A 20,239-nucleotide genomic window follows, 5' to 3' on the forward strand; every position below is an offset into this window, starting at 1 on the left:
GGAACTGGGAACTCCGTTTCTTTTCAGTGTCGCTATTAGTGACCTATGCGCCCTTCTTCACACGATCCCCCACATCAAACATGCAATATACGCCGATACGCCGACGATGTCACAATGAGAACCTGCACTGGGTTGGACGGTGCAATCATTGAGTCCTTCCAAGTGGCGCCGGATATTATCCAAAAACACGAACGCCGAAACGGCTTAACCAGCTCGCCGAAAAAGTCTGAGGCACTCATTATTCGTAATAAAAGGAAAACGGGCTCAGACTACGATATGCCTTCTCACACTAACCTACATCTAGGACTAGGCAAGCCGGTCCCGCCAGTGTCCAAAATTCGTATACTCGGACTATGGGCGCAACCGAAACCAACAGTCACGAAGCCATTAGACGGATTCAGACGACAGCCACGCACCTAAATAATCGCCTCACGAGGGTGCCGAGTAGGCGGCATGGTATAAAAGAAAAAGAAGCACATCAACTAACACAGGCTTCTCTAATAAGCAGCATTGCTTACGTGTGTCCATATCTGCATCTCAGGAAAGCTGCGCTGGACAAGATCAACAGCCTCCTCCTCACAGTCTGGACACATCCCCTTGGAGTGCCAAAATGGACGAACAGCGATCTGCTGCTAGTTCTTGGCATCCACAATATGGCAGAGGAAATTATTGAAGCGCAGCTATGGTCACAGATGATCAGACTATCTCGAACTGCCGCAGGACAGGGAATCCTCTGCGCCCTAGGATATAATTCCGTTTGAGACATCCGACGTCGCTGCCAAATTCCTAATAAGAACCCCGTCAAAATTACTACTACCCTTTTCCCCAAAAACATGGTAAAGGACAACACGGATCGACGTAAGGCAAGGGCGGACGCGTTATGTCGAGGTCTTACAAACAAACAGACCATCTACATTGCCACCGCTTGCGCGGGCAATGGCCGTTGCACAATCGCTGCCGTTGATGGCTGCGGTCGGAATAATAGCTCCGCCACGGTGAGCACGTCCTCTATTGTGAAGGCGGAAGAAGCCACAATCGCCATGGGCGCGTCCCTACATGATGTTTAATTCGTCGTGCCAGACTATAAATCGTCCATAAGAAGCTACTCTATTGGAGCAATCGACCCCATTGTAAGCAGACTTATCAAACCTCAGGACACTATCCGTCTAATGTGGGTGCCAGATCATGCCTGCAAGCTGCGTAACGAAGAAGCTCACTTAGCCGGCCGATCAGCAGATAACCGGGAGGTGGGATCACTACATATCCTCAGATATCACGAATTAACTCAATTTTAGTCAGTATAACCCTTATTGAAGAATAGTATTAGAATGGCCCTTTTCGAACTTTTCATGGGCGACTGGAAAAGGCCATTGGCGATCCAGCTAGCTTTTGAGTCCTGATGTCGGGACTAATCTCTGTATTTTATATACTCATCTATACGGGGTGCCGTACATTGGATGTTACAGGGTTGAGGAAGAAAAATTTGCCTTACCTTCTCGACCCGGGTTATTAGTATACGATGAACATGCCAGAGTAAAATTCGCAGATTGATCGCCAATGAAACTTCTTCATTTTAAATTCAAAGACTCAAACGACGTGAGAAGTGTCTCAGATTGTTCTGCACGTACGCTTTGTGGCCAATCATGGTGCTTGAAAAAAAATGTTTGCATCGAGAGCGAAATCACTTTGAAAAGCCTGTAGGTCACACCGAGCGTTTCCTTCTAACAACCATTCAGTGCCGCGCTGTGTCACAAAGCCAGTCAGAGACTCGGAAACCGACTCGACTTAAAACAGGCTCATTCACGGAAGGCGAAGGAAAGCACTCAATATCGACGAAACTATTGCCACCTTATATTCACAGTGCAGCACTTACGTAAACAATACAAAAAGCAATATGCGGCACACACATTTTATTTGACCATATATTTTATTAAAGTGTCACACAACCTATACAACCACAATGTCTCGCTGACTGTGTAATAGCGTTGGCGCGGCGGTGTTATTTATTACTTTATCAAGACAGCTGTGTTTCATTTCCCAATGGGTATCTCTACTCCGACGCCCACGTTAGCCTCTGGCTTGCCCTTGTACGTCTTTCCTTCGTGCCGCAGGACGTCCTGGGAGACACCGCCGCCCAGAACAACTTTGGCGCCGTTATTGGCACGGTAGACGTCGTACTCTCCACGCACTTCGGCGCCGCCTGCGAAGTTGCGCGGGTTGCGACCTCCGGCTTGCGCATTTACGTCATAGCGGAACTGCAATAAAGCATAGAAATGGTTGTTGTGAGACCTTGGTTTTCCCCCTTGCGACATAGGACATAGAAGTGATAATGGATGAATCAATTAACCTTTCTGTTATGTGGTCACAAACAATCGGAGGTCTACATCCTGGCGCACAGGTAAACAAAACTATAGGGAAGACAACTACGACTAAAGTTACGCGATAAAAATAGAATGGAAACGGGAAAAGGAGACGGATCAACAGCTACACAATCAGCAACAATACAGCAACACCACAACTGTGTATAGAGAACATGTACGGATTTAGAGCGAAACTACGAGAAGACAGGAGAGGATAGATAGAAGGCTGTCGGTATACAGACGACTCAAGAGAAAGTGCGAAGTTCCCGACAGAAAGAATATACGCATTGAAAGATATCACGATGGAAGGAATGACCCTTTTATAAAGTCCGCGTTATGTCCAGAGGTGAGTGTCTGCTAAAGAAAGGTAGGAACGGGTAAGGGTCTGTGTTCCTTGGTAGCCTTCTGCGGAACCTGTAGTGCAACAGAAGCTAGTAGACACGTGCAAGTGATAATTCTATGAATGATTTTATATAAGTACAGGACATTTGTGCGACTACATCTGTAGCTACGTGACGGAATTGCAGAATAACTATTATCATTTGAATGATTGTTGGAGCATGAAGTGAGAAAACGATGTTCAGATATACTCACGAACTTTTTCTGCATACGCTCAAATAAAATGCCGTTTGAATTACTTGTGCTATTCTAAATCACTGAGGCATATTCGAGTAATAGGAGGTAGGGGGACGTAAACAATTCGAGGGAGGGCATTAAGGTGATGAAATCTCTTGTAAGCCAGCAGACGAAACTGGGCGCGCGCTGGCCTCGTGATGCTACGATCTCAGAGGGGGCATTGAAGCTCAACGCGCTGTCAGAAAGCCCGCCGAGGTGACTTATCTCAACAACACTCGTCCACACTGCATGATGAACGGAATAAGGGAAGACGACATTATAGGTAGAAATATGCTCAAACAGCGCGACTAAAACAAGGACACAGAGAGACCCAAGTATACCACAGAAGAGGCGCTGACTGCCAGCTGAACTTTTATTCGAAGAAGGACAGCCAATATATATCAAGCCCACAATACGCATTCATACATAAATCCATATACATTATACAATCATAGTCCATCATGCAAAAAGTACTATTTGTTTTTCTGATAACCCATCTATCTGCTACCTTTCTCATATACAAGCCGCTAACGCATATGTCACCAGGCCTGTGCAATATCTACGGCGCTGCGTTTATTCCTCCCTTTCGGAGTAGTTACGAGACCTCTTTTTTTCTTCCTGTAGCTAGAAACGGTTCCCTGCGCATTTATTTAGAGGTGCAGTCCCGTAAAGTCTCATTTGAGGAAATAATTTCTTCGGAAGCCCTCGTGATGAAAGGATAGAGAGAGAGTAGGGCGGTTTCATGAGCTTTGGAGAGGCTTGCCTGGCTGCTCGGACTCCAGGTGGGTATGACGCAAAAGCAAATCATACGCACAGTGAGAACACAGATGTCCAGCATACACGAAACACATCACAACCCTTAGCAAACAAAGGTATCTTATCGAGACCAGTGTCCACGAGGAAGTTCAAAAGACCCAGTTGCATGAGGTGCACAGGGAGCGTTAGGCCCTGGGCCAAAAACACGTATTAGCTCAATGGTTGTCAGTGATGGATGAACGTGCAGTGTGAGCATAAGGCTGCTTTTTCTACTGTTGTAAATAGCAAGCGACACGCATTTAGGCGAACCATGATTTGCCGTATGTTCAAGGCATGGCGCAATGGCACGTAAGCTTCAAGCCACGTGACTGCCGAGCTTTCTCGCTTCGCGTTATACACTACTAGATACCAGCTTTCGCTTTCTCAAATACCTTGCTTAATAGAGGATATGCAAAACACCCTTGGTACGCTTTCCCGCGCTATTAGGTTGTCCTACAAAGGAAGGCCGGCAACCGGCCTATGACACAAATGAGACCCGGGGAGGCTTTCAAACAGCCAGGATGCAGCAAAGAAGAGATGGTGGTAAGGATAGCGGAATTAGCACATGCGCTGCTGCATTACTGCTACTTCTAGGGCGATGTTCAACATTTTGTTAAAGTAAAGCTAGTTGCGCAGAAGACGCATTTGCAGGATTTCAAATATACCGGATTGTGTCGTTCTTTTATTTGCTTCATTGCGCATCTTATCGGAGCTTGGTTCCGTCGTCGCATTGTTACGGGTATATTGGGAGTATAGAATATTATATTTACAATATATATACAAAATACGTCTGAGGAGTTAATATGGCTGGCCACCAACAACCATCTGCAGCCAGCGTCTCGCGATCTTCTTCTTCCTCTCTTCGTTCATCCGTCCGTAACAGGACCCCCGGTTGGTCAAGCGCCGTCTCGGCGCATGGTAGGTGAAGAACTGCGAACGAAGTAGGGCTTGAGCCGCGAAACGTGGACTATGTCAAAAGACGGTGGACTTGAAGATGGATCAAACTATAATGGCGCGATCTCGTAATTGACGTCGTTAACTTGACCTAGGACATCATAAGGCCCTGCGTAGCGAGAGAGAAGGTTCTGGGAGAGGTCGACCCGACAACATGGTGACCAAAACAGCACGCAAGCACCTGGGGCGAATTGAACATCGCCATGGCACCTGTCGTAACGCTCTTTTTTCAGATGCTGCAAGGCTAATGAGCAAGATCGAGCGACTTGACGAGCCATGTAAGTGCAATCGATGACTACGCGAGCGCACTCAGTTGCGACGCGGGACACAGAAGGTAGGATGGTGTTAAAGGGCAATGTGGGATCGCGACCATACAAAAGATAAAAGGGTGAATATTCTGCGGTGTCATGTCGGAACGAGTTATACGCGAATGTCACGTAGGCCAACGTGGCGTCCCAGTCGCGGTGATCGTTGGAAACGTACATCCACCGCATCTCTGTGAGTGTTGGGCTGAGACGCTCCGTAGGACCGTTTGTTTGTGGGTGGTCGGCGGTGGACGTTTGTGCTCAGTGGCACAAGAGTGGAGGAGATCGTCGCCAACTCGAGATAAGAATGAGCGTCGTGGTCTGTGAGTAACTGTCGAGGTACACCATGGTGGAGAATGACGTCGTGGAGGAGAAAATCAACGACGTCAGTTGCGCAACTATTCGGCAACGCCTTTGTTATCGCGTAGTGTGTCGCGTATTCAGTAGTGACGGCGATCCACTTATTCCCTCTAGTCATCGTCGGAAAATGGCCAAGCAGGTCAAGGCCTACGCGAAAGAATAGTTCAGAGGGAACTTCAATTAGATGGAGTCGGCCTACAAGTGGCTGGGAAGGTTTCTTCCGGCGCTGACACAATTCGCAAGTAGCGACATACGACGCACAGAGCGGTAGAGACCCGGCCAGAAGAACCGGTGACGTACGCGGTCATATGTACGCAAAACTCCCAAGGTTTCCCGCCGTCGGTGCATCGTGAAGTTGTTCGAGAAAGACGGATCGCAGATGACGAGGAAGGACAAGGAGCAACTCGAGGCCGCCAGGGCTGATATTGCGGTGGTATAGGATGCCGTCGTGCAGCACGAACATGCGGCACGTGCCGTCGGTGCTGCCAGATTGCACTCTGGTGATGATGGACTGTAAGGGTGCGTCGCATTTTTGTTCAGCGCGCATGTCGGTCACGTCAGTCAAAGCCATCCCGCAGGTCACCGGATCATGCGCAACAGGATCAGGGAGATCCACGGGGTGACGTGAGAGGCAGTCAGCGTCCTTGTGCAGACGTCCACACTTATAGTTGACAACAAATGAAAATTCCTGGATCCAGAAAGCCCAACGACGAAGCCGTCCTGTGGGGTCCCGGAGGGAAAACAACCAGCAGAGGGCGTGGTGGTCAGTAATGACCGAAAACATGCGGCCGTACAAATATGGCCGGAACTTGGAGACAGCCCAAACTAGAGCCAAGCACTCCCGCTCGGTGACGGGGTAATTTCTTTCAGCAGGTGACAGCAGGCGGCTGACGTAAGCTATCACGCACTCGGTACTATTTTGGTGTTGGGCGAGAACAGCGCCGATGCCGTGGCCGCTTGCGTCAGTGTGGACTTCGGTCGGTGCAGAAGGATCAAAGTGGGCGAGTATGGGAGGGGTGGTCAGAAACCTGATGGGAGCGGCAAACGCGTGAGCCTCCTCCGGGCCCCATCAGAATGGCGTGTTCTTCTTTAGAAGATCTGTCAAAGGCCGAGCAACGTTGGCGAAGTTTTTGACGAAACGGCGAAAGTAAGAACACGGGCCTACGAAGCAGAGCACGTCGGAAGCTGAACGTGGCACAGGGAAACAGCGTATGGTGCGAACTCTTTCCGTAGCTGGTTGGCCACCGGATGCGTCAACGAGGTGTCCCAACACGGTAATCTGACGGCGCCCGAATTGACACTTCGTGGAGTTCAGTTGAAGGCCGGCTTTTCGGAAGACTGCAAGAATTGCAGCGAGTCGGGTAAGGTGGCTGCCGAACGTGCGAGAAAAAACAATAACGTCGTCAAGGTAACAAAGGCAGGTGGTCCATTTGTAGCCTCGCAGAAGAGAGTCCATCATACGTTCAAGTGTCGCCGGAGCATTGCATAGGCCCAAGGGCATGACTTTGAACTGATATAAGCCATCGGGCGTGATGAAGGCCCTCTTCTCGCGGTCCATTTGATCAACTGAAAACTGCCAGTAGCCGGATCGAAGATCGATGGACGAGAAGTATTTAGCTCTGTGGAAGCAGTCCAATGCTTCATCGATGCTTGGTAGTGGGTAGACGTCTTTTCGCGTGATCTTGTTTAAATGGCGATAATTGACGCAAGAACGCCAGGTACCAACTTTCTTTTTCACAAGGACGACAGACGAAGCCCAAGGGCTGGCTGATTGCTCGATGACCCCTTTGCGGAGCACTTTGTCCACTTCTGATTGGATGACTAGACGTTCAGCATGCGACACCCGATAGGGACGCCGAGCAATAGGATTCGTGTCTCCAGTGTTTATAAGGCGGTGAACGACAGATGTTTGTCCTAAAGGCCTGTCGCCGAAATCAAAGATGTCACTGTACGATTCAAGCAGGTGACGTATGTCCGTGGCCTGTGCAGAGGTTTGGACAGGTGCAATTATTTTCGCGAAGTCATCCGTTAAGGAACCATAGGCGTGAGCTGCAATTGGCGCTAATAAGCCACTCTCGGCATATAGACTCTCAATGTCAAATTCGGAACCACTAGAAACGCTGGCCAAGAACATGCCGGCCGGAATCACTTGAGGGCACAGGCTGAAATTCAGAAGCGGTAGAACGACGTCGTTGTTAGTAACCGTGACCAACGTATGCGGAACAGCAATGTTCTGGTTCAAAAGCACGTCAATGATGGGGCGAAGCACATATTCACAATCAGGCATCTGTAGCTGGGCGGTCAAAGTGACATAACTGCCTCGGGTGACAGACGCACCTAGTGAAGCGAGCACAAGTGCGGTGGGGCGGTGTCGGAGCATCGGCGAGTTGAGGCAGTTCCAACTGAAGAACGCCGGTCGCGCTGTCGATGAGAGCAGAATGAGTGGATAAAAAGTCCAATCCAAGGAGAACGTCGTGAGGGCAGTTGTCGATCACAGAAAAAAGAACAGAAGTAGGGAGACCGGCTATAATTGAGCAAGCAGTACACATTCCAAGAACAACCAGCACGCCGCCGTCGGCTACACGAAGCACTCGGGCAGCTGCTAGGGTGAGGACCTTCTTTAGGCGTCTACGTAGGCTAGCACTCATCACAGAAACGTGGGCTCCAGTGTCGACGAGTGCTTCGACGAGTGCTTCGACAGGCACGCCGTTCATTTTAACGTCTATTACACTTCTCCTTGTGGGCACAGGCAGATGATTTGCTGCAGTAGTCGGCAATCCAGCACCACCTCCGAGGGCTACATTGCCTAGTTTTCCGAAAGGGTGCGGCCAAAAGCCACAGGGGACGAAAGGCGACGTGGCTGCGGCGAACGGGAAGATGGGCAACGTGTTTGCGGTGAACGAGACTGGTGTCCGCGCGGCGATGGTGAGTGATGGTGAGCAGCACACACAGAATGTAAATCAAGTTCCTGGCGAACGATGGCTTGAACGAGAGGAAATGAAAATCTGGTAGCATAAGGGCTACGCGAACAGACAGCTGCGGGCGTCATAGCATCCAGTTCACGCCTAACAATTCGCAATACGTCTTATGATGGCTGTTGTGCGGGTTGATCTTGACACGTCGACGTTGCGGCAGTAATGGGAAGTCTTGTGATTGGTTGCAAGACGCGTCGGCTTTTGGCCTGCTCGAATTGTTGGCACTGTTTAATGATTGCATCAACTGTAGAGCAGCTTTTGCACATGAGCAGATTAAACGCGTCGCCAGCAATGCTCTTAAGCACGTGCACGAACTTCTCACCTTCTGTCATGTCTTGATCGGCCTTACGGCAAAGTGCCAGGACGTCCTGTATGTACGAGACATAGGACTCCGTGGGGGATTGGGCACGGGAGGCCAGTTCCTGCTTTTCGGCAATTTTACGGCCGGCTGTTTGCCAAACAACTCTGTCAATTTCTCTTTGCATTGGTCCCATCTGGTTAGCTCTTCTTTGTGGTTTTCGTACCACATCTTTGCCGTGCCTCTTAGGTAGAACAACAGGTTAGCTAGCATAACCGTAGGGTCCCATATGTTGATTCCACTCACGCGTTCGTACATGGCCACCCACTCTTCAACGTCGGCGCGAACGGTCCCGCATAGAGTTCCAGGACCCTTGGGTTGCACAACGACAACCGAAGGTGACAGCGACGTAGCATGTGACGGTGACGATGGAGGCGGCAACTACGTTGATCCCGAGTGTTCACGGTCATTCATGGCGCGGACGGTAAAGCGAGGTCCACTGCGGAGCTCCTTTCCAGCCGTGCTACCCCGTACCTCTCACCGATATGTTACGGGGATGTTGGGCGTATAGAAGATCATATTTACAATACAAAATATATATTTATATACAAAATAAGTCTGGGGAGCTAAAATGGCTGACCACCAACAACCCGCAGCAGCCAGCGTCTCTTCCAGCCAGCGTCTCTCTTCGTTCATCCTTCCGTAGCAATATATTACATAGCCTTGGTACCCTGAGATGCTTTCGCTATTTCTGAGATAGCAGACATGTCAACACGGTGCCCTTATCTTACCAGTACCGATGCGGCTGAGAAAAAATAGCACGCATCTACAAATGAACGGGTCTTGCAAATGTCGACATTTTCTTGGCTATGAGAATGACGCCATTTCTTTTACAGTATCAAATAAGAGCAGCCATTCGTTCTTACCGTCAAACGTTATCTAATTGACTGGAAATTCTGTTTGCAGATAAAAGTGGGTACTTACACGGCTGGGCTGCGGTCTGAAGTTGAACTTGGGCAGTCTTCTCTGGAAGCCAGGACAAAAGGGATCAGTGAGCAAGGCATGTCTAAGGACACCTGAATGCCACTGTTCTGAAACATGCTGCATCCCCGACGCGTTAACTTTCTCGGCTCGCCAGTGAGGACTTTGAACATTGTAACCCATGGATAGCGATAGTACATAGCCTCTTTGTACACATATTTTTCTATGCAAGATCAATGCTAGTGAACCCTGTTTCGAAGGCAGGGAATACAACACCCACAAACCACAGCGTGTACAGAATAGAGTCCAGGCCTCATAGTTCTCACACGGATGACGCCTAGAAAGAACCTTCTTTTCTTAGAGTTAGTGCAGGTATTAAAACATTTTCGATGTACGCGTAATTCGCTTCTTTTTTTTTTTTCTCAATGAATTCTTGGCTATAATTCTTAGCGGTCAAATATCTACTAACCGCACACTAAAAAAACAATAAGCTGTATAGGTTACCTTTTGATCACATCTTTTCATTTATTTACTTATGATTATTATTTATATTTATCAATATTGAGCGAAATACCCATTTACTAGAAAACAAGTGCATTTTCTTGCTGATTAAACAGTATTGGCCATCAAACCGCGAGAGGGGCTTACACGCAAAACTATAGAACACGAATGCACTGAAGTATTCATTTTTTTTCGTGATGAGAAATACCGTCGGATTGGGCTAGGTGGATTAGCCGTCGGCGTCACATTTACCTGCAACCACCAAGTCACGCTACCAATTAAAACGAGGCCGTTCGTACCAGTCGTCAAGCTGTTACTTTTGCTTTTCCCGTTATCACTTCAGATACTCACACGCCGAAAGTAAAAATAACGTGGAAGCCTGCAACATTGCGAAAACTTATCTTCGGGTGCTCTCGCAATTAGAAAATGGGGTGAGATGAACGAAGTTTCAGATGTTATCTATATTCGGGTGGTACTCAAGTTCGAGAAAATGCTGGCACTTTTTTTCAATACCTGTATTCTAGTGTTGTTACAATGAACTTGTAGACCTGCGGCTGACTGAAATTTTAGGTAATTATTCATTGTGAATATCCAAGTAGCACGTGTCCCGCAATTTTCATAGTAGTACACATGGCGGTCCCGCTTTTGAGTGTTCCCCCTCCTTCCTCCATAAAACATTGATACATAGAAAATTCTACAGAAGAAGTCAGAGGTTGCGAAAGAAAGTTGTTGCTAACATTTAATTACCAACATTAATGTTATTATTTCCATAATGCCACAGAATCCCATGGAAGGTTTGGGCAGGCACTGCAAGCACATCTGTACTAATTGCTTTTTGAAGTTAAGATTACTTTCATTATTATTATTGTACATATTTGTTGTTATTAGTAGTTGTAGCAAAACAATTACTAACGGCTACCACACAAAGGGACTACCGAAGCGAAACATCCAGTGCGTTTCTCTTTTTTTTTGTTTTTTTTTTTTTTGTCAGGGAAGCTTGGAACCATGCCTTTTTTTATTACTTGCTAGTAGGAAAATATTTTGAAGAAGAAACAATGTTGGGAAACAATAGAGCTTGATCAACGGTTCTTGCAATATGTGGATAGCTTCAAGAGCAGCATTAAGAGTAGAATTACCTGGTACACTCTTTAATCGATAAGTGAAAAAAAAAGGTAAAGAACTCCTCTTAGAGGACTTACCTGTGCGCTGATTACCGCCGCAGCTGTAAAAAAAAAGGAAGTTTCTCAGAGGTTGATCAGGACAGACATGAAGAAATGGCTCCCTCAAGGCAATTAAACTAGCTGAAATCATTTTGTGACTTCTGTTGAAAAACGGAAAAAGCGGTTTACGCTTAACATACAGAAGAAAAAGAAAAACTGTGCGCATGGAAGCATCGTGTACCTGCACATGCTGTGAGCACATGCTGAAATACAAAAAAAAAGGCATTCGAGAAAAACCCCTACCAGCGAACTTTTGATCCACTAATAATTTCTTTTCATTAAACTCCTTCAGCGAGACGTGACGCTTGTTTCGTGGACGTTGTACAGGCGCGCGCACATAAATATTGAACTACCGCCGACGGCCTTTAACGTCGCTCAACATTCCGCAGATTTTGCGCCCGCTACTCTTAGGATCATGCAAAGGTGCGACAAAAGAAGTTGCCTAAGGCAGCATTGCTAAACCCCCCACGAACACGCGTGCGAGCTCCGACGCTGGAAGTCCCCTGTCAGCGTGACGGACGGCGAAAACAGCCTCCTAAATCGAAGCTCACGCTTCACTCAAGGACAGCTCTTGAGAGTGCAGGTATTGAGGTCAACGCACGGGCATTTGAATGCCAGCGTGTATCGTCGCCTTACTCTGCCAAAATAAGGCGGCCCTGCAACAGCTAGACACTTATGTTCGTAACTACAAAATTTTCTAATTACAATCTGTCGAGGTAGCATCGGGCAGACGAGAATATTATGGTCGAGTGAAAATGGCAGGTTGTTGATGTTGCGGCGCAGCCAGCTCCAAGGACGCCGTCTGACGCTCGCGAGTTCCGGACGGATCACCGGGGCCGCCGTGACTGAACGACGACACGACGCAGGAACGAAGCAGTAAGCAAAAGACTAAATGATGGCTCGCGAATATCTGCACGGCTTCCCCGACACGTGCTGAGGAACCGCTGTGTATGGCGAGGCGTGGCAGTCGGTGATTGCTGACGACGTCCTGGGGTCGCACGTTTCCTTTCCCTTTCCCTCTCTCTCTTATTATTTTTTTTTTTGCTCTCGTTTCTTTTGCGAAATGAGTTATCGCGAAATTCACAGGGTAGATGGTTCGACGAAAGCAATATTTGTCTCGCAAGGGGCAGGCTGAATACGCTATGGGGAAACTGAAGTTTTTCAGAAGGCACATAGCATCAGGCAGCGTGAAGAATGAATAGACAAGACTGGCGTGGCTCACATCAAAAACATGGTCTAGATGCAAAGTTGACTCGGCAGTCATATTTTGTAGTTCGTGGCAGCTGGCAAGCTTTTTTGCTGAAGCGCGCTGCGAAGTTTGAGGCAGCCTTCGCATACGAAAGTGTGATTCAGTTACGAAGATTAGTTTTCCAATAAATGTCTTGTTGCACCCTCGTGCTTCATTGACGATGTAGAACATTTTTTTTCAACCTGTGCATTTTCTTGCAGTTTGGATTTGTTGCGCTGAGTAGCAGTTCTCACTTATATGGGGAAACAATTATTCCTAGATGACGGGTGCGCGGCTAAGGGCGTTTCGCAGACAACATAATTGTCGCACCGCTACCCAGGAATATGCACCCAAAATATAACATCAACAGAAGAGTTTCCCGAGCCAGGGCGTTAATTAAGAAAATGGATAAAGGGGGCAGAGGAGCCTGCTTTGTTGATTCGGCTGCATACAAGGATCGAACTAAGTTCGCGGCAGCGGTATTTGATCATCAGGGCAATTGCACCAACTGCGCCACGGTCTACACTATCAAGCCTGAAGTCGCCGAACAAGTTGTCATTGCATTGGCACTAACAGACGATAGACTCACAGAAATATATAGCCACTCGAAAGCAGTTATTAGAGCTTTCAATAGGAGCAAAATTGCCCCACAGGCTGCGAGAATAATTAACAAAAGGCAAACAAATGTTACACGTTACATTTATTGGTTCCCGGCGCACCTTGGCTTACTTCATGGTATTCCTGTCAATCCAAATGAATCGGGCAACAGCGTCACCTTACAGACCAGGCCGCTTTTACATATGGTTTTGATTCTGCTGGATGGAAAACTTAGAGAGAGATACGCTCATTACATACAATGAAATTACAAAACATTACTACATGGGAAGCAGGGAGTTTCCCCCTCCTCACTATAGGCTAAACAGAGCACGAGCAGTTACACTTACGCAATTACAAACAGAGTCTTATTATTCACCTGCACAAATAAAGGAATGGTATGACATTGCAGACATGAATATTATATGCAAAGCCTGCAAAAAGGAGATATGCACGCTTGAACATCTGCTCTGAGAGTGTGGGTCGCTCGGCCCTGGCATTTCCCGGAATCGGTTTTTAGGAATGATCAGATCTCCAAATCCTATCCCTCAAGTCCTGGCTGTCCAGTACGTCCGTGATATGGCCAGCAGGCTTGACCTCCCGGTCCCAACATGGGACTAGCCAGGCAGGTGGCAACACCTTGTACAGGACAAGAATAAAGTTTTTTCCTCCTCCTCCTACTGTTTTCTTAACATTATTTCGCTGAACTCTTACTATGATTTAGCATTTAACGAAATTCGTAAGAACTCATGTCGGGGATTTCAGCATTACCGTGTTTATTGCTGACATCGGTGCCCCAGGCGAGGTGACTATCAAGTCTTGCTATCGCGGGAAATACTCAACACAACACGCACATTATCTCTAATGGAGAAGTCTCTTTCTTCCTTCACCCTTGAAAAGTTGCCTTTCAAATAAACGTAATGCCTCTGTAAATAAGAACTGCAACCCCTATTGTTATTTAAGTGTCCAACGAAACAAACAAATGATACGTTACCTTTGTACACAGCTTTCCAATCATTCGCATTCTCACATCTTGCCTAATGCATCATACAGCAAAAGGAACTGCGCCATATTGTTTTTGTTACCCGCCGTGGTTGCTCAGTGGCTATGGTGTTGAGCTGCTGAGCACGAGGTCGCCGGATCGAATCCCGGCCACGGCGGCGGCATTTCGATGGGGCGAAATGCGAAAGCACCCGTGTACTTAGATTTAGGTGCACGTTAAAGAACCCCAGGTGGTCGAAATTTCCGGAGTCCTCCACTACGGCATGCCTCATAATCAGAAAGTGGTTTTGGCACGTAAAACACCATAATTTAATTTTTTAATTTTGTTTTTGTTTTTTTACATGCAATCTGCAGCCACACTGAGCTGTCCGCACCAATCTTGGTGCAGCTGTCTGTATTTCATTATATGTTGACCAAGAATTCAGACTGTATCGGCACTGTTGCCAAGGGCGCTTCTTTTTCTTTATTTCTTTACGCCAAAAGCCTTCGCATGAATCGAATCACTTTCCAGCCTCCTTTACTAGTAATCCAGATTCTTTTTCGTTCAAGACTACTATCTTTAGCTTGTGAATATGCTACTCCTGTCGGTAACGGAGTAAAGTCAGTTATAGGGAGGGAAAGAGAAAAGCAGAAGGCAGGCACGTTAACAACAATAAAAGTCAGTTACATAAATTCAAATAGGTAAATAAACTTGGCATGCTTAGAGTTATAAACTATTGTTTATCGCGAACCCTTTGACCTATCGTTCGAACGAGTACATGGAAGTACACGGGGTGTATCATGTGTGTGCTGCCTCGACCTTTTAAGCTGGTCCTTTAAGAATAATTCAGTTGATTATCTCAAATACGTGCCACCGAGCGCAATATTAATAATTCAGAATATGTGCGCTCTGTGCAGATATGGCAGTCTAAATTCAAAGAAGGCCACGCCCTGGCGACAGCTGTTTCATTATTGACATCATTAGTATTTGGAGAATATTCCATCACAAAGCGGTTCGTGGAGGACAGTTTCCTTTACTGCCGCACTTGAGATGCCTTGAACAACTAATTAAAGACATTAGCCAATAACGCCTGGGAACATAATTGAATATTAACATAAAGATGACTAAAGTAAGGTTTATGAGCATGGTAAGGTAACAAGAATTTCTTCTTGGCAGTAAGCCTAGGAGCTCTCCGAGAGCTCTCCAAGACTTGGGTCATGAGAAGGATATTTACAGAAGCAAGTTCTGCAGATTCAACGCACATGCTGTTACCTATGTGAATAGAAGCTATAGTGAAGCGGGGAATTTAATGCTGTCAAGAATTTGTTCTTGGCAGTAAGCCTTTAGGAGCTCTCCAAGAGCACATACATATAGTACTCCAATAAGTCACCGGAGCCTTGGCTTATGAAAAGAATATTTGCGGAAGAAAGTAATGCGTATTCAACGCACATGCTTTAATCTCTGTGAATGGAAGCTATAGTGATGCGGGTATTTATTGGTGTACAAACAAATGCAATGGACGAAAAAACGAGACGCATATTTAAGAGAAAGGCCGAGGGCAGTGTCGATTATCGAGAAAACGCATGTATAGCGGATATTATAGCTGACATTAGGAAAGAAAAAATTTAGGGGACGCTGAAGCTTCGCCTTTGAGAGTGGAATGCGATGGCATTCAAAGACCCCTGACCACTTCTCATGCTTCCCAGCAACTGCAGCTTATGTAACCGTAATTTTTTCATGGAAACGCTGGCGGCGTTTCTAGGTGTAAGTCGTACTTTACGAACTTTCTCACGCATTTTAATTTGACAAATTCAGTTAGTTTAGTAACACCTGCCTCCACGCATAGAGCCTGCGTGGATCGGGATTTTTCTCATACCGACATCGCCGTCGACGACGACGCCGGTTTTTCTGGCCCTTCACGCCACCGCGTTAATGCTAAAGGTGGTCAGGGCATGCAATGCATCGGGCAGATGAAACCAAATTAAAGTATATTCTGGGGTTTCAAGTGCCGAACGCACGATCTCATTATGAGGCACGCAGTAGCGTGGGGAAGAATCCAAAACAATTTCTACTCCCTAGTTTTCTGTAACATGGACGCAACGATGAGTATGCGGTCGTTTTTGTATTTCGCCCCTATCGAAGTGCAACCGCCGCGGCCGGCATTTGAGCCCATAACCTGGTCTCTAGCAGCACCATGCGAAATCCATTAAGCAACCACGGAGGGCACTAGGGCAGATAAGCGGTGGTATGTCAGAGTTAGAGAATGGGTTCCAAGAAAGGAGGTGCGGTCGACAATGGCATGGCGCTAGGTCACGTGATGGAATTATGGTACTTTCAGGCATAAAATCGGCCCAGCTGGCGAAAGACAGGTGCAATCGGAGATTGCTGGAAGACGCCTTCGTCCTGAAGGGGACATAAATATGCTGATGATGAGGGCGATCTGTTGGGCTTCAGCCGGTGTGACTGATTCTTAGTGTTTTGTGCAGGCTGCGCTTGTTGCAATGGTGGCCTTTCGTGCAGTGACGGCAAAATGAAACCAACGAAGCGACGTGCTTGCTCGACTGCTCGCATACGACAACACTCTAAAAAAGCTTGAAACCTTTTAAAGCGTATTTTTTTCACACATTATTGATCGTAATCTCTCTTGATATCCTATCCTTTATTAAAAATTCTTCGCTCGAAACTTTTCTGTTTAGAGTACTATGTCACGCTCATAACGCGCGTAGCCTTAATACTAAGCGCGGGGTAAATAAATGTAGATCACACAATATGGATAACTATTATTTTATATGCCGCTCCTAATGATGTGACTCAAGTGAATATATGGCGGTCAATATCAAACCGGAGCCGTTCACTTATCTCGCAGCCCCAATGCAACATACGTATGCGAAAGTACATGAATAGAATTTGCTATTTCTATGTTCACAGTAAAGGCTTCAAACAGAGTGAATGCCTGTTCGTATATGTGATTTCTGCATTTTCTTTATTGCAAAAAATTCCTGTCACTATATTTCATGTACTTTTACGAAGTCTATGCAACGCCATCCTTGGTAATTGCTGGGATTCTCCTGCTCTAACGTTTCCACTAATAACAGCGGCTCTTCAATATAGCATTGTTAAGTTAAAAGAAAAAGAAAGAAGTTGTTGATAAGTGTGGTAAGCTGAGTGTTCCATATTGCGATCACTTGGAGTCTGTAATGTAACATCAAAGTTTCGCCACCCGAGCGCTTTGGCATTCGGTCACCTTCGGAAAATGGTTGTGGTCGACAATTGAACCTATGATCTCGTGCGCAGAGACCCATCGTGATAGCCACTAAGGATCCACAGAAACGGCTTGTTTACTGCCGTAGCCACTTGGCCAAATCTTTGCCGGGCGATACCGGCAGTGTTTTCACTCCAATAACTTACCGTTACTCCGATGAACAGTTCAACCGTTCCTAATAAATTTCTCGGCTCGGCACAGGTGTCCCGCAACCGGGCTGCCACAACAAGCTGGGTTACACACTCACCGGCAAAGGCGACGAAGAGCACGAGGCAGAGGCGAGACATCTCCTATACTTGATCAGTTGAGGCTGCAAAGCAACGCGAGGGGAAAGAAAAGGTAGATGCGGACGACGACTCAAGATGCCGTAGCTCGCCCCTATTTATGCCTCGAAAGATCCCGGGCTGCTTGCCCCATCGGCAACTGCACCCACCTCGGCAAGATATCCCAGGCGAGCGGGTAGGTTGCACGCTTCGAGCGCAACCGGCGTCGCCGGGTTTCACTGAGAATATCGCGTGCGTGCGCGCGGAAGTCGGTTCGCCTTCGGAAGCGCTCGCCATTGTAATATCTACTCGCGCCGGGGCTTTCCTGAGGCGGCTTGCATGACGGATGCCCGACTGCAAACGACGCTGATATGCACGCGCGTCCGGCTCAGCCGCCGTCGCCGCCACGTGCCTGACCTCTCGCCTTCGGGCGAGGGGCACGTGTCGCTGACACTTAACGGATCAACAAGGAGCGGTAAGGACGCTGAGCACGAGTGTGCGGAGTTGCGTTCGTGCAATGATCATCGAGATAGCAATCGATAATTGTGGTGCTAACAAGGATCGAACCAAGCGTTCCCACACATAGCCTGAAACACACGGCGCACATTGCCAGGTGAACTTTAGCACGCGTCCTCCTTGTAGCGAAGCGAAATTGCTCAATAAAACACACGGGGCACTCATGCAATTCGCAACTCCTACTGCCGTGTAGAATGTAGGTTGTTCCTCACAGCCCAAAATATATATCGCGGGTGCGACGGGTGCTGGCCACCTGGTAGACCGGCTAACTCTCGGACAGGACGGCCCTCTGATACTGACAGCTAAATCTAGCTACAACATTCGTGATGCACGAACATCTTGATACTACGAGCGCACCTCGCGCTATGACATAAATGCGCTAAGGCGCGTGACATTTACATTGGCAAAACATACGCAACATTACGGAAGCGGCCAGTTTTAGTTATTAGCCTGAGTGGGCTTTGATATCTCCCTTGCTGCTACTTGTTAAATGTGGGCAACTCACACAATATATAAATGTTGTCTCTTCGTGATGATATCGTGATGATATTATATAGATGATATTTCAGTGTGTTTCACTTACAAACCAAGCGTAATCAAAACAATATATGTAGTAAAACATTTCTGTGATATCATGGGTAGTAGAGTAAATTGCGGCAAATCCGTCGGATTGTGGCACGGGGACTCGTTTTCTGCACCGGACTACTTCGCGAACGTCAACTGGGTGAAAACTAGGTAAAACTGGGTGAAACGACTGTGTGAAAAACGTAGCTCAGCTCATGATTCGCCGTCCGTCACGCTCGGTGGCCGCAAGTAGAATTGGTGTCAGTGTTTGTTGGATTCTTATGACATGACTCATAAAAATCGAGCCCCTCGGTTAACCCCCTTTCTTCTCGTTTATTACATACCGAGAGTCTCGAATCCGGCTACATTGATGCCTTCAGGTAGCATACCTGGGTTTATTGACCAGTTGCCTTCACCCAAAAAGAACACGTTCTCGTGACGCCTGCGGCAAAAAAGACGTTCCACGTCTGCCGCCAAGGTCTGCGAGTGGTGGCGCTGGCTAACAGTCCCAGGGTTCTACTAGGACACATAAATACCCAAGAAAGTGGATGGAAACAGTGCCGCGGTAGCTCAATTGGTCGAGCATCGCACGCGCAATGCGAAGGTTGTGGGTTCGGTTCCCACCTGCGGCAAGTTGTTTTTCCATCCACTTTAATTTCCATGAATTTATCGTTTCTTTATTTCATTTATTAAGCACAAGTAATTTCCCCTATGTTGTCATTGGTGTCAGTGTTAGCTTCTTTTGATATGACTAATAAAAATCGGGCCCCTCGGTTAACCACCTTTCTCATAGTTTGTTTTGTGACGTGTAATAAGTTTTTGTTTTTGTTTCCACGATCGTCCCAACTTGGTCCCACCTGACATGTGTACCTCGGTCAACTATTCGTTTGTAGCGCTTTTCGGATTAAACCACATGCGCGACTGCGCTTGTGTCGCGTGCTTCCAGAATCAGTTTTCTTCTCGGTGCGACGGCGCATGCGCGTTGCCCTAGCGGATTAGTCACAAAACGTTTCGAAGGGTCGCGCGCGCGCGACCTTTTGGCGTTCTTTTACCTTGACATTGCCTTTCAAAAGAAATCATTCACAGAAAAAACTTCAAATTTGTTGCTCAGAAACAATCATTTATCGTCGCGTGCGATCTTAGGAAAGCAGACGAACACGGCGAATCAGTCACTAAGCTCACTTGCATGCGTCCGCACGCTGAAGTTACAAAATGTACACGGGAATAAGTAAACTCGAATGCCTTGCTCTCGTTCTAAGCGGCGGTGCCTTACCGATTGCAACTGTCCGCGTTACGCATTAGAACAAAGTAGGCCTGGACCAGCTACACATCCAGTCAAGGAAGATAAGGGCGGACATTGAAAAGGTTCACGTCAGTGCTGGCATTAAGCACGTGCCGTAGCAGAATGTAGCGCTCGCTGCCCCTGCAGGGCTCCACGTATGCGTCCATGTTCAGATCATGTACGA

The 20,239-nt window shown here is 47.3% G+C and overlaps 1 protein-coding gene and 1 non-coding gene across 2 annotated transcripts; one reads left to right on the forward strand and one right to left on the reverse strand.

Moving 5' to 3' along the window:
* Nucleotides 1-1,895: 1,895 nt before the first annotated feature.
* On the reverse strand, nucleotides 1,896-17,939 carry LOC126524451 (uncharacterized). Its single transcript, XM_055067171.2, has 5 exons — nucleotides 17,864-17,939; nucleotides 17,678-17,740; nucleotides 11,344-11,366; nucleotides 9,647-9,688; nucleotides 1,896-2,255 (listed from the first exon to the last, which is right to left on the reverse strand). The coding sequence occupies exons 2-5, from the start codon at nucleotides 17,715-17,717 to the stop codon at nucleotides 2,031-2,033; spliced, it is 330 nt and encodes a 109-aa protein (XP_054923146.1). The 5' UTR covers nucleotides 17,718-17,740; nucleotides 17,864-17,939; the 3' UTR covers nucleotides 1,896-2,030.
* Nucleotides 17,940-19,332: 1,393 nt separating this feature from the next.
* Nucleotides 19,333-19,405, forward strand: TRNAA-CGC (transfer RNA alanine (anticodon CGC)). The gene has a single exon. It is a non-coding gene; the product is annotated as a tRNA-Ala (tRNA).
* The last annotated feature ends 834 nt before the right edge of the window (nucleotides 19,406-20,239 follow it).

Source organism: Dermacentor andersoni, chromosome 3 (genome assembly GCF_023375885.2).
Source record: "Dermacentor andersoni chromosome 3, qqDerAnde1_hic_scaffold, whole genome shotgun sequence".
Lineage (NCBI taxonomy): Eukaryota > Metazoa > Arthropoda > Arachnida > Ixodida > Ixodidae > Dermacentor > Dermacentor andersoni.